General features: G+C 38.7%; 1 protein-coding gene across 14 annotated transcripts in view; it reads left to right on the top strand.

Annotated features, from left to right (window-relative positions):
• Nucleotides 1-13,187, top strand: part of RALGAPA1 (Ral GTPase activating protein catalytic subunit alpha 1) — a 302,589-nt gene that overhangs the window by 145,258 nt on the left and 144,144 nt on the right. For 7 of the 14 annotated variants that reach the window (XM_089680242.1, XM_089680244.1, XM_089680243.1 and 4 more), the window contains 4 exons: nt 297-490; nt 3,744-3,842; nt 6,109-6,264; nt 10,699-10,827. In XM_089680242.1, the coding sequence (XP_089536368.1) occupies nt 297-490; nt 3,744-3,842; nt 6,109-6,264; nt 10,699-10,827 (578 nt within the window). Of the gene's footprint in view, nt 1-293; nt 491-3,743; nt 3,843-6,108; nt 6,265-10,698; nt 10,828-13,187 lie in introns of all 14 variants that reach the window. The other 7 variants (XM_089680241.1, XM_089680237.1, XM_089680239.1 and 4 more) reach the window with 1 other exon arrangement.

The raw sequence follows: 13,187 nt of genomic DNA, 5'->3' as shown, positions 1-13,187 counted from the left end.
GTCTACTTCCCTCACTTCCTGTTGTGTACTCCAATCAGACGCAAAGCGAAAAAGATTGGTTTTAATTCTTCCACACTCTATCCAAAACGAACAAAAATGTTTGGACTATAGATAAACTTGTATTTTCAAGCATGTATGTGTGACTAGCATGGTTTAGTGACTTAACATAGTTAAGAAATCTTTGCTAAAAGACATTTAAATATGAGAGCAAAACAAAGGTGTTTATGCATAGGTGTTTATACATCTTCATGGCCTTTTTCTAATATACACTCAATTCTGTTTTCTATTTTAAGCAGAGACCTGTGACTTTCCCCAGGAAAGCTGCAGTGTGATGGCAGGGGGCACACTCACTGGCTGGCATGCAGATGTGTCCACCGTTATGTGGAGGAGGATGCTTGGAATTCTGGGAGATGTCAATAACATCAGCAATCCTGAGATCCATGCCCAAGTGTTTGATTACCTGTGTGAACTCTGGCAGAACCTAGCCAAGGTATGCTGTCATCCGAGACCAATTTTATCATTGTGCTTGGGATTTTGAAGAGTAATTCCACTTTTGTGGATTCTAACAAACTTTACAAGGATTCTAACAAACTTTGTTGCAGAGTCCTATCTGTTGTTATTCTGAAGTAAAAGCTGTTTGTCTGTGTCCATGTGTAGAGTGAATCTGTATGGGACTGGTTTTATAATTAGCAATCAGCTGTTGCACCTGCAGGGCTCTATTGAGGAAATTTGCAGGGTCTGTATCCCTTTAGACGTGATTCTCTTTGGGGAGTATCACACCAAAAATTACATTTTTGTTACAGGGGATGCCAAAAATGTGACTTGTATCTTCGTGCAGACTGGGAAAATCAGTAAGCCAGTCACTCAAGCAGGAAATCACATTTTCAGGGGGGCGCATCTGTGTACAGAACACTTCTAGGTAGCCATATTGCATTGAATTTTACAGAAAATCATAGTGCTGCAGATTGAAAAGGAAAGGTAATTTTTAATAACATTCAATTATAATATGACTTGAGTCACAATTGTAAGTAATATTTTTTTTTATTTGCTATTTTTTTCCCACAGAAGTTGTTACCCTTTAAGTCATCCTTTTCTCCCTTTTAAGTTTTAAAGTAAAAGTTATGGCTAGGAGCATACTTTTTTTTAGCAAGAAAAGTATCTTTCATGCTCCTCTCTTGAATCAATTTCACTTTGTTACTGGGGACTAACTTTTCTTAACTTGATGGCTGCAGACTGCCACCCTTTGTCCAGTGAAAGTGCCTCAGTGGCCATTAACCCCCCTGGTGGTATTCCCGAGTGTAGCTCGGGGTTAACTTTCAGTACCAGAAGCGGTAACACCGAGCTACACTCGGGAATACACTACAGCGTTGCTCTGGGATCCCTGGATCACTTACCTTGTTCTGCAGTCCCGTGCTGTCCTCCCGCTGCGTCCCCGTCCATGTCCTCAGGCCGTTACCGGCATCCATCTTCCGGGTTCTGTTCCCTGCGAGCGTCGGGACATATGGGGGGATGGAACCGGAGGGAGATTCAAAAATTTCAAAATTTTATATACACATAATACACTAAAATCTGATAGTATTACATTACTGTATCAAACCATTTCACATACATTTTGTCCCGAGTGTTTTGTCCTGTGCCCTGCCTGCATTTTTACCGTTCTTTCTGGCTGGAAACTGAGAAATGTATCCTAAAAGCGTCCCTTTAGGTCAAAAGCAGTTTTAGACCAGCTAGAGAACAGCGATAGTAAATTAGAAACAATGGAAAAAGTCCTCCTGCGCTTATACCATAAAGTATGTGCTCAAATTATTAAAAATAGTGAAGCGCTATATCAATAATATACTCCTAATGCATATTAAATAAATATAAACAACATATTGGTGTTCAGTGTGAAATATAAATTAATAATATATAGTGAACCAATCTCTAAAATAAAGTGAACACTCAAATGTGATGGTGGTTATACTCAATATTAATAATAATGATCCATACAAACAAAAATCATTAGTGAATGGTGATTATACTCAATAATATTAATTGTAATCCATAAAATATAAATAAACAAAATTCATTAGTGAAATATCAAGCTATAAAGTCCATGCAAAAAACGTGATGGTGCCCACGTGATCTTCACTCTAGTGGAGTAACAAACACCAATCCTCAAATGGCAGCAATGCCTGCTCACCTCAACACCCAACACAACAATTTATATTTCACACTGAACAACAATATGTTGTTTATATTTATTTAATATGCATTAGAAGTATATTATTGATATAGCGCTTCACTATTTTTAATAATTTGATAGTAAATTAGAACTACTTGCAGAATTGAGTGATAATGATTCGTGGGGAAATTCGTCATCAGACACTGAAAACGGTTCTGTAACTGAGCTCAGTGTGTGAACTTGGCGCTCTATTTCAAATTTCAGTGTTTTTGGTTTGATTATATTATTGAATAAAATGTATTATTATATTATTTTTTATTATATTATAATTTATGATTTCGTGTTTCAAATTGTATCATACCCGGGATGTTTACTAGACTCTTGTTCGGACAGATTTCAGTGAGTTATTCCTAAGAATTACAGGCCTACAATAAAAAAACAACATATTTCCATTGAAAACAATGTACCGCTTTGAGCACCAAAGTACTGACATAATCATACCGCTAGGGAGTTTAAGAGCTTGCATAGTGGACAGTAGAATGTTGGTGGGACTTAGCTATAATGTCAGGAAAAGTTTAAGCCCAGTAACAAAGTGAAAACGGGTTGAGGACACAGCTTTTCTGGTTAATTTAGGTTATAGCAGGATCATGTGTTAGTTGTACTTAGGAAAAACTCTTTCTATTAAAACATTTTTAAAAGAAGTACATAATAATTTTATTTATATTTTGCTAGATGCAGCTGTGGAAATCAAAGGTTAGATTAACAATTAATTTGTAAACTATTGTTAGGTAGTTATTTTTTATATTATTTTATGCTATGTAATGGCAGTTCCTAACTTATGCTATATTATGCCACTATTATCATTTTTACACTAGGTGGCATTATTGTACCTTTGTATATAGCTGGCAAAGCAGAAGCTCAAACATATTTGTGTTCTGATTTATCACCCACATGTGTGCAGTCTGTACAGCCAGGATGCCGTTCACACGTCATGTAACATTTGTGTGTATGGAGGAATTCGTTTTTTTAGTTCAGCTTGCTTGTTGAACGAAAAAAAAAAAATCATGTAAGGCTAGCTTAATTGCTGCTGTACTGGAGATTACAGGAGGTGATATCATGACACAATTACATCTAATTTTTTTTTTTTAACCCAAAAGAGTTTTTAGAAGTGTTGAAATGGGCATAAAGTAATACCGGCACCTTAAAAATCCTGTAATCTGTTCTGTATTTTTTTATGGATTAGTAAAAAGGATGTTTGTGCGTGATTATATAGTCCCAATTTGAATGGTAATAGTCGTAAAGTGACAGAATCAATGCTGACAAGGTCTTTGCAATAAAGTAGTTCTGCAGAAGTAATGTATTACATAGACAATTGGCAAGTTATCAAATGTTATCAAATTGCTGAAGAAAAATGAAATGAGAGACCTAATCACTGACTGTTTACAGGAATCAGTGCAAAAACCCATATAATTGGTTGAGAAACTGACACTATAGCACTTCAAATTCTTTTTATTAAATGCAAACTGCCTAAGCAATTTCCTTGCAGTTCAAAAGTAAACATTTTTCTGTCCTTTTCCAGATTCGGGACAATTTGGGAATCTCTTTGGATAATCAGTTTTCTCCTCCCCCACCTGTACTTATCCCACCCCTAAGGATTCTCACCCCCTGGCTTTTCAAGGTAGGTTGAATGCTTTCCTTGCAGTATCAATATTCATTATGAAAGCTGGGTCTGTTATATATAAGCATTTCTTTTCTGAGTCTTAACCACTTCCCCTCTGTCCTGTAGCAGAAATACTGCTGCTGGGTAGCAGGGGTGTGCAAAATCGTGTGTGTATAATATATATGCGCAATTTTGCAGTTCTGGGTTGGGGGCACATGCACCCTACCCGCTCCGCCATTCGCGGCCTCAGCTGATAATCACCGGGTCTTGGCCGGTGATCGCCGAGTATTACCGACGGGAGAGAGAACTATATGTAAACAATACAGTTCTCTCCCCTGTCAGATCCTGCACACTGCTTTGTATGGCTCTGCATAGCAGAGCCATACAAAGCAGTGTGTTTATACTGAAGCACACATACCGCCTCAGAGTAAAACGTACACAGTTAACCCTTAGATTGCCCCAGGTGTTAACCCCTTCCTGCCCAGTGCTATTAGTAGTGTCAGTACTTTTTATTAGCACTGATCACCGTATTGGTGTCACTGGGAATGTCAGTGACACCAAGTCAGTTCCCCCCAGTGTCAGAATGCCCGCCACAGTCCAGCTGTCCCTCCTATAAGTCGCTGATCGCCGCCATTACTAGTAAAAGAAAAACTTCCAGTATATATACTGCCATTCGTAAACGCTATAACTTTCACATAAACAAATTAATTTACACGTATTGGGCAAAGACATGTAGCAGAATACATTTTGCCCTAAATTTACGACGATATTGGACTTTTATTGGACATGTTCAATAGCAAAAAGTCAAAAATATAGTTTTTCAAAATTGTCAGGTTTTTTTTTTTTGTTTACAGAGCAAAAAATAAAAACTGCACAGGCGATTGAGTACCTCCAAAAGAAAGCTCTATTTGTGGGGGATAAAAAGGACGTAAATTTAATTTGGCTGCAGCAATTGTCTGTTAAAATAACTCAGAGCCGTATCGCAATTTGCCAGAAACAAATGAATAAATGCCTCTTTTCAGTACATCATATGACCACTATGCAACACCGACACTCTGCAGTGCCTGGGCAGTGGGAGGGAATATGATGTAGTGGATCATATGGGCTGTTCACCTTTCTTTTGGCTTATTTCCCTACAAATAGATTTTTCTATTCATGGTGATCAACAATTGAAGATGATTTTCTGGAAATGTTTTTTTTTCTGTATTCCATATTTTGTTACAGATCAGCACTGGATTTCTGTTATGTTTTTTTATGTTTGAACTGAAGAGCTCCTGCAGGAGTTGCTGTCAGTTATTTAGTCTTGACTGTCCTGCCAAGACTGGCTGCCTGTGAAATTGGCTGCAGACTAAAGGATGAGGAGAGCACAGCGTGCATTGGTACAACATGCTAGAACTATTCTTATGAACGAATACACACGGGTGACAACACTGTCATGACTAGAGTAGATGGTGCATGATGTTGTCCCCTTATTTCAGGAAGATGATGTAACTGGCAGGAACATCAGGTATTTTAAAAGCACTTTTTTTGTGTTCCATATTTATTACAGATCAACACTGGATTTTCATTGTGTTTTTATTCTTTTGTTTGCGCTCTCGCATAACTTGCCACCAGGCTGCTCTTTGGTTGGCAGATAGCTTGGCTGCTGTTTCTGTCAATCATTTGGTGTTGACTGCTCCTGCATGATTGTCTGCCTGTGAAATAGGCAGCAGACCACTGGGTGGGGAAAGCACGGTGTGCAGACAGTGCACAGGAGCGAGCACACAGGGGTGACAACACTGTCTCAATGAGAGCAACTTGGTGCATAATGTTGGCACCCTACTCCAGGAAGGAGGTAAAACTGGCACATCATCTTGTGTCTTTAAGATAAGGTAGTTAGGAAAAACCAATGGTAGAAAAACATTGCACTTTATCACAATGAGCCATTGCTAATGATTTCTAATTTGGGTTCATAGAAACTTTAAATGCTGTAACCTTGATGAAGGACTGGAAATGGTCCAAAACATAGCGGTTACAAACACCTCACCTGCTATCAACACTGGCTGTATGTTATTAAAGAATAAAAGAGCTATTTGAAGTTATGTTGCAAAAACTTTGTAGGACAAGTTAGTTGTATGCCAAATGTAGGCACTAGGCAAAAAAAAAGTTTTCCCTGGCAGTGGGGCTGTGCTTGCACTGCAAGGGTTAATTGCTTGTTTTTGTTTAGCACTGTACAGCACTATTGCTTGTTTTTGTATAGTTTTTTGTAGCACTGTGTGAATTCTTGCCATTTCTTGTGTTTCAGGCCACAATGTTGCCAGAAAAATACAAACAAGGGAAACTTCATGCCTACAAATTAATCTGTAAAATTATGACGAGACGGCAGGACGTGTCTCCAAACCGGGACTTTTTAACGCACTTTTTTAATATTATGCACTGTGGTTTACTCCATACTGATCAGGTACCCACTTCTTTGTCCTAACTTTAATTGTATGAGGCGCATACTGTATGGCTTTAGAGCAAAGTATAGGTAACTTAAATATATTGTTTTTATGTCAGTCTAACCAGCCTCTTCACAAATGTCAGTAGTGTAACCCAAAAATTGATTACCTAGCATTACCAGTGATGTACTTCTTGTTCTCTTTTACCAAATTGTGATACTTTTTAAGGTTTAAAAAAATAGGACTTGAGTGATGAGTGGACAGTACAATGCCTACTTCCATTGTGCAATGGGAGCCCTCGAATATTTGGTATAAGTAACTAAGTCAAATACACACAGTTTCTTAGTGTATTGGGTTCTGGGCTGCAGGCCTAGCTGCTTTGACATTGGAAGCAAACAGGGCTTATAATTTAACAATGAATATAAATTCCTCCTGCGCTATTAGTAAGTAGTTCACTAAGCAGCCAGCACTCAAGTGCCACAACCTAGGCACCACACACAGTAACAAGCAAATAACAAATAGTAGTGCAGCGCTATCAATAAATGTACATAAAACTAAAATAGAAAATACAAAAAGAATAGGACAATCAATACACTGCCTCTTGCAAACCCTCATGTATAGCAGGGGGTTACTCCTTATAACATAAACAGTCCCACATAGGTGGATATCTAATATAGAAGTGTCCTATAGGTGAAACACAGCACACGCTAAACACTCTTCATGCAGGTGCTTCAAACTCTGTGTGTATCCGCATTACCAGGGGTGCCCCCTCACCTTCCTGCCCAGGCCCCTCAGGACCAATGAGCTAGAAATGCCTCTTAGTGATCCTCCAGAAGGATAAAGATCCTTCTTAGCTGGGGTGGTAGAGCTCTTCCCTCCTCTGATGAGTGAGTATCCAGATCTGTCTCCTAATACTCAGACGAGTATTTCTCCATGGACATTCCCAGTAAAGCAAAGAGATCCAACATAGTGTAAAATCATTTAATAAAATCCTTCAATATAAGAAATGCTTACTCACATGTAACAAGTGCAATCTGGCGTTTTCACCACACTATGGGTGTACTGCATACTATTTCGGGTGCACCAAGATGGCGCCCGCGCCGGATATGACGTCACTACTATACCTCGTTCGGCCTAATTTCTTTTTGTATTTTCTATTTTAGTTTTTTGTACATTTATTGATAGCGCTGCACTACTATTTGTTATTTGCTTGTTAAGGGCTTATAATTTGATTTAATGATTCGCACAGTTCTATAAGTTTAGACATGCTACTTTTCCACAAGACTCATTTCTTCATTAAAGCTGAACTCTATTCCGTCTCTCGATACAGGTACTGTTCAGGCTTTGGAGGCCAGTTGGAGTTAGGCCTCTTAACAGAACGAGACTGTTTCAGTCTTTTTTTTTTTTTTTTTTTTTTTTTTTTTTTTATAAATAAGGGCCCTTTTTCTTGCCTTTTGCTTTTTCCTTAAGTTCTTGTTTTCACCACCATTGCACAACCAGGTCAAGCTATTTTCTTATATTATAACTAATGAATCATGCCTGTAAGATCAATATAACACCTTTTTCCAAAGGATGCAGAGCTTTCCTGGGGATCATTCTGTGTGATCCTCACCTTCCATCACCTACCCAGGACTTTTTAAAACTTACATCCTTTACATGTAGCTCACACTACTCCTGTGTGATCTACTATATACAAGATGGCTAAGAATAGGCATTTTAATATTCTCTCCTGGAATATTTGAGGTCTACACTGTCCCCCTTAAACAAATAGCTCCATTTTATACCATAGCCAAGGATTCACCGATGATTGTTTACAAGAGAAGAGACTCGGCTTACTAAGGACGCCTCTCCATTGTTAGAGGTCTCAATACAAGGCTAAATTCCATTTTCTTCATACCTCCTACTCAAGAGGTGTTAGCATCCTAATTCATAAGAATCTACTGTTCTCTTGTAAACAAGTTAAAATTTGTGAACACTGCTGATTTGTAATTCTCCATGTTTAAATTAATAATGTACCTTGTATACTGTCTAATGTATATGTACCTCCATCATATAACCCTGACATTGTTAACAGCTAGACACATTTCAGGGTGGGCAAGCATGCATTACCCATGATCATCATGGGTGAATTTAGTACTGTCATGTGCCACTCCCTGGATAGATTTTATACATTGGGAACTCCTGCAACCTCTCCTGCCTTAGCCAAAGTAGTGTGAGAGTTTGGACTTATTGTAAAACAATACTCTTGTTTTTCTAAAACGCATATGACCCTATCCAGAATTGACCTAGATCTGGTGGCTGATAATTTTGCATCCATTGTGGTTGAATGCACCTTTTGCCTAGAAGTCTCTGTTCACTCTCCTCTGCTAATTCAACTACTCTAGGTAGTTTACCGAAACCTGAAAGATGGAAATGTAACTCTTATTGAGTCCATCATTTTCCCAATCTGACCCCATACTGCCTCAACTGGAAGAGTTATGCTCCCTAGCAGGAGTTCTGCTCCCATCACTGCTGTGTGGGATTACCTAAAAGACTTCTTAAGGGGTTTCCTTATTAAGCGATGTGTATATATACAGTTCCTGGACAGTAGCAGCGCCAATGTAGGTGAACATACCCCGGCTGCTCGTGTGAGCTCTCTCTTTACAGCACGTGGCGAAGGGATGGGCACATCAGGTCACCGATTGTTGTACCCTGGACTGTGAGTGGCCCTGGTACAATGTGATTGCTGTGATGGATGGATATTCTGAAATGGTTTACCCAGCCAGGTATTTGCAATCTTTCTACAGAGGGCTAAAGTGTGAAAAAAGATGTAGCAACACAAGAAGCCAGTCAGTTCATGTGCTGACAAGAAGTATGATGATAGGAAGAGAAAAAGAGTGACAGAGAGATGAGCCAGACACTGTGCTGCTTCTCTTTTCACTGGCCAGTCACAGGCTGGGGTAGATCCAGGATGAATGATGCAGGCAATCTGAGTACATTTAATAGCAAGGGCATTTTGTTATATTTTGCCTTGAGTTTTTCTTCACTTGGGATTGTATTAATATTGGGGTAAATACATGGAGGGGTTTGTCCAGGAAAAAGTCTATACTCCTTTTTGGTATACGTGACTATAAATATGCTTCAAGGTCTTACGTTTTGTTCTATCAAAGTATGCATTTCAAAGACCCCATTCACTGCTGCCTTTCAGATTCAAACTTGCCTTGGAAGGTTGAGTCTGATCTGTGAGGTGTTAGGAGGAGGAACTTGCACAACACAATGTCCCATCCAGCAGACGTGCCCACCCTACATGTTTAGGAGGTCCATGAAATCTTGCTTCAGTGTATTACCTAGAATCCAAGTATACTGAATGGTTTATTAAAGAACAAAGTCAAATCAAGTTGCTATGTGATGCACAAGTCTCATAAAGTTTATATTGTAAAGCGCTGAGCAAACTGTTGGCGCTATATAAATCCTGTATTATAATAATAATAATAATAACAACAATAAAGTAAACAAACTTTCTTTATTTGTGCTTGAAATGCTATCCCTCCCAGACATTGAAGCTCATAGTGGGGTGAGTTCATCAACAGAGGCAGTACTGCCAGTCTTTAAAATAGTTGGCAGGACTAGAGGTGGCCAGGTGGTGATTGACAAGATATAGGCTTGTGAATAGGCGTGTGAATCAGCAGTGACATTTCTGATAGCCATGTATCTTCTCATTCCACTGTAGCGCAAGCAGGTACAGCCTACAGTTCAGATTCACTTGTGTTTAGATGCTGTAGCACATATTTTTAATGGGAGGTCACAGTTCTACTTTAAAGTGTTACTAAACCCAGGACCCTGCATTCACTATATTTGGTCTCCCACAGTACAAAGAACATGGAAATGCAATTATTTTAGTAAATATAAATACCTTTTCTCATCAGCAGTTAGAGCAGTCTTGTAACTTCTATCAGTGTTCAGCAGAACATTGATTAAAGCTTGTAGGAGGAGTTTTCTTTCTGCTCTAGGAGAATTTAGAACCCCTGACCTCTGTCTGGACAGTGCTGATCACATGCACCCTCCCAAGAAGATAAAAAATATCTCTAGCATTACACACCAAACTGAGCATGTGCAGAGTGACTCCACACACTGTCTTATCAGGAGATAAGAGGGGGGCACTGGAAGAAGGGGAGGATCAGAGAAGTCAGTATCAAAAAGCATTTTTACACAATGAAGAGGATTAACCTTTTATACAATGCAGAGGATTAACCCCTTAGGTTCTAGAGTAAATGTAACAAGCATGCTTTACTGCATATACAGGCTGATTTTACTGTTTTGGGTTTAGTAACACTTTAACATCAGCACAATTGCAGTAATTGCTTGACTGCATTGGTACTTTAGTAATTGGTTTTACTTGTTGCCTGAAATTGCTCTTTTACATTATTTTGTGTCTTGAGATCATGGTTGACGTTGTACTTTTTTTCCCTTCACAGGATATTGTTAATACAATTATCAAGCACTGTTCACCTCAGTTTTTTTCTCTGGGGCTCCCAGGAGCCACACTCCTAATTATGGACTTCATTGTAGCAGCAGGGAGAGTGGCTGCCTCACCTTCTCTAAATGTAAGATCAATTGCCTTCATCTCTAGGGAAATGCATTGTTTGTCTTCCGCCTATGCTTAGTTTTAAATAGGAAAGAACTTGTAATTGAGGTTTAGTACAATTTTCAATGTAGTCTTCTTATTAGAACTAAATTTTATTTTGTAAAAAATGTAGTGTTACATATAGCATCACTCCGCCATTGTTTTTGAATAAAAAAATCTTATAGCATGCACTTTATATGTTAAAGGGTAACTCCACTTTTGTCGGAAAAATATAGCAAATTTGAAAAATATATATAGCATATATAATTGCAACACAAGCCGTATTGTAATTTAATGTTATTAAAAATTACATTTCCTTTTTGATCTTCAGCACCGTCATTTTCTGTAAAATTCAATGCAATAAGGCAATTTGCAGGGCTTTTGGTGTACAGAATGCCTCAAGAATTGTCATTTTCTGCTTGTGTCTTTAGCTCAGTTTTTTCCAGAACGCTGCATTAAAATACAAGTCAGATTGTAGGCATCCTGTGCAACAAAAGTAGGGTTAACTACTTCTAAAGGCATACAGACCCTGCAAATTTCTTTATTAGAGCACTGCAAGTGCATCAGCTGATCAGTAATGAAAAATTGGCTCCCATTGAGAATCAGGGTCCAAAAGACATAGAAGAACAAACGGCTTTTTCTTCAGAGAAAAAACAGTTAGGAATCTGCAACAAAGTTTGGTAAAATCCTTGCAATGTACATTGATCACCCAGAGGGGATTGTTTTTTTTTTCACATCAAATGTAGTTACTCTTTCAGGGAAAATAAATGGTGATCATTTAGGGTTTATATGTAGAAAAAAAAAAAAAGCTGTGCTACAAAAAATTTGTATGGCTTCTTCTGGGTGCCAGTCTTTGGGCATCTTGATTGGCCAGCGCAGGATGACATAACTACCTTGCATGCGCCCAAGTCATCCTGGAACACGGGTACCATGTTGGAATGTATATTGAACAGGGTACATCTTCAAGAAGACTGCTAGCTGGCAAATAAATAGATAAATATATTTTATTGCAGAAGAGATACTGAATGTTGCTTCTGCAATGAACAGCCTGCCTGCTCCCAATTTTTTTAGTTATATTTTAGTTGCATTCTAACTGCCGAAATTATACTTTGAACATGTTTGGTTGCTACAGGCAACATGTTTTTTTGTTTTGTTTTGTTTTTTTTCCTATGAGGTCTTTAGTCCTAAGTTTGGTTGTAGTTTATTGTTTCATATACTTGACTTTTAGAGCTCAGTTCCCTTTTCAATAACCACTGGTAGGAAAAGAAATCCTCTACAAATGCCCATTTTAGATAACTGAGGTCATGGTCACATGATTTTTCTTCTTACTTCCTGGAGTCCTACTTCAGTTGTCACTGCCTGCGTGAAGTGGGCATCTCTGTGACACCTTACAGCCGGGTCCTCTCTCATTGGCTCCAGAAGCAGGATAACTTATTAGGGCAGTGAGGGGACCAGTGTCTAAGAAGATAACAAGCAGGAAAAATGTCTGGGCTGTACTATTAGCTTAGTGGACACTGTGACTTTGATCCATTACACTGCAGGATGGCTTTAGACAGCCATAGATGGTTTGAATCTCTACCGATTAAGCAGGGACCAGCCGAGATTTGAACCATCTCTAGGCAGGCTGATTGTACCCAATTCGGTTGTTGTACAACTTGGGTACAATCAGCTTGTAGGAATTTTCATACGACTATTGCCAGCAGTTATAGCTGCGAGTAATAATCACTGTGTTCTGGCAGGAACAGAGAGAACACAATAGCTCTGCGAAAGGGATTCCCTCATGAACACTGACTGTGTTCATGGGGGAATCAAGTGATTTTCCATGGGTTGCAGGAAATAAATTTTGTCTATAGCCTGGCTTAAGAAGTGGTGTTTGAAATCGTGACGTGCGTAAAGTAATTGATGCACAATGCGCTATTTAAATGTATTTTTTTTCTGGAGTTGGTTGTAAATCCTTACATATACCCAGTGAAGTGACTGGCCTCAGGTGATACACAGAGATGAAGCAAATCTTCTTACATAAGTTGTACCTGCCTATCCTCATACTTCTCTTCTCTACAGCTGTTCAAAGTGCAGAATTTATAAAGCTTGTTTGAGGGTTCAGAAAGCAGGAGGTGGGGAGCTGAAATTACACAGGAACAGAGCTGATGCTAATAATCTGCTGGAGGTCCCTGCCCTGTCACTTGTTTTTTTTTTTTCTTGGTGTCATATAAACATCTTAGAAATGATTCATGCTGATAGCAGAGAAATGAAGCAGCACACAGAAATGGCACTTAGTGCTCTGGATTGAAACAAGTACACACTATAGAGGGATATGCTTTGTTCATATTTCATGTTGGA

The sequence above is a fragment of the Staurois parvus genome, unplaced genomic scaffold, assembly GCF_062004578.1.
Source record: "Staurois parvus isolate SC_StPar_1 unplaced genomic scaffold, SC_StPar_1.0 ptg000237l, whole genome shotgun sequence".
NCBI lineage: Eukaryota > Metazoa > Chordata > Amphibia > Anura > Ranidae > Staurois > Staurois parvus.
The sequence above is the reverse complement of the archived record's forward strand: the minus strand, read 5'-3'. Positions and strand labels throughout refer to the sequence as shown.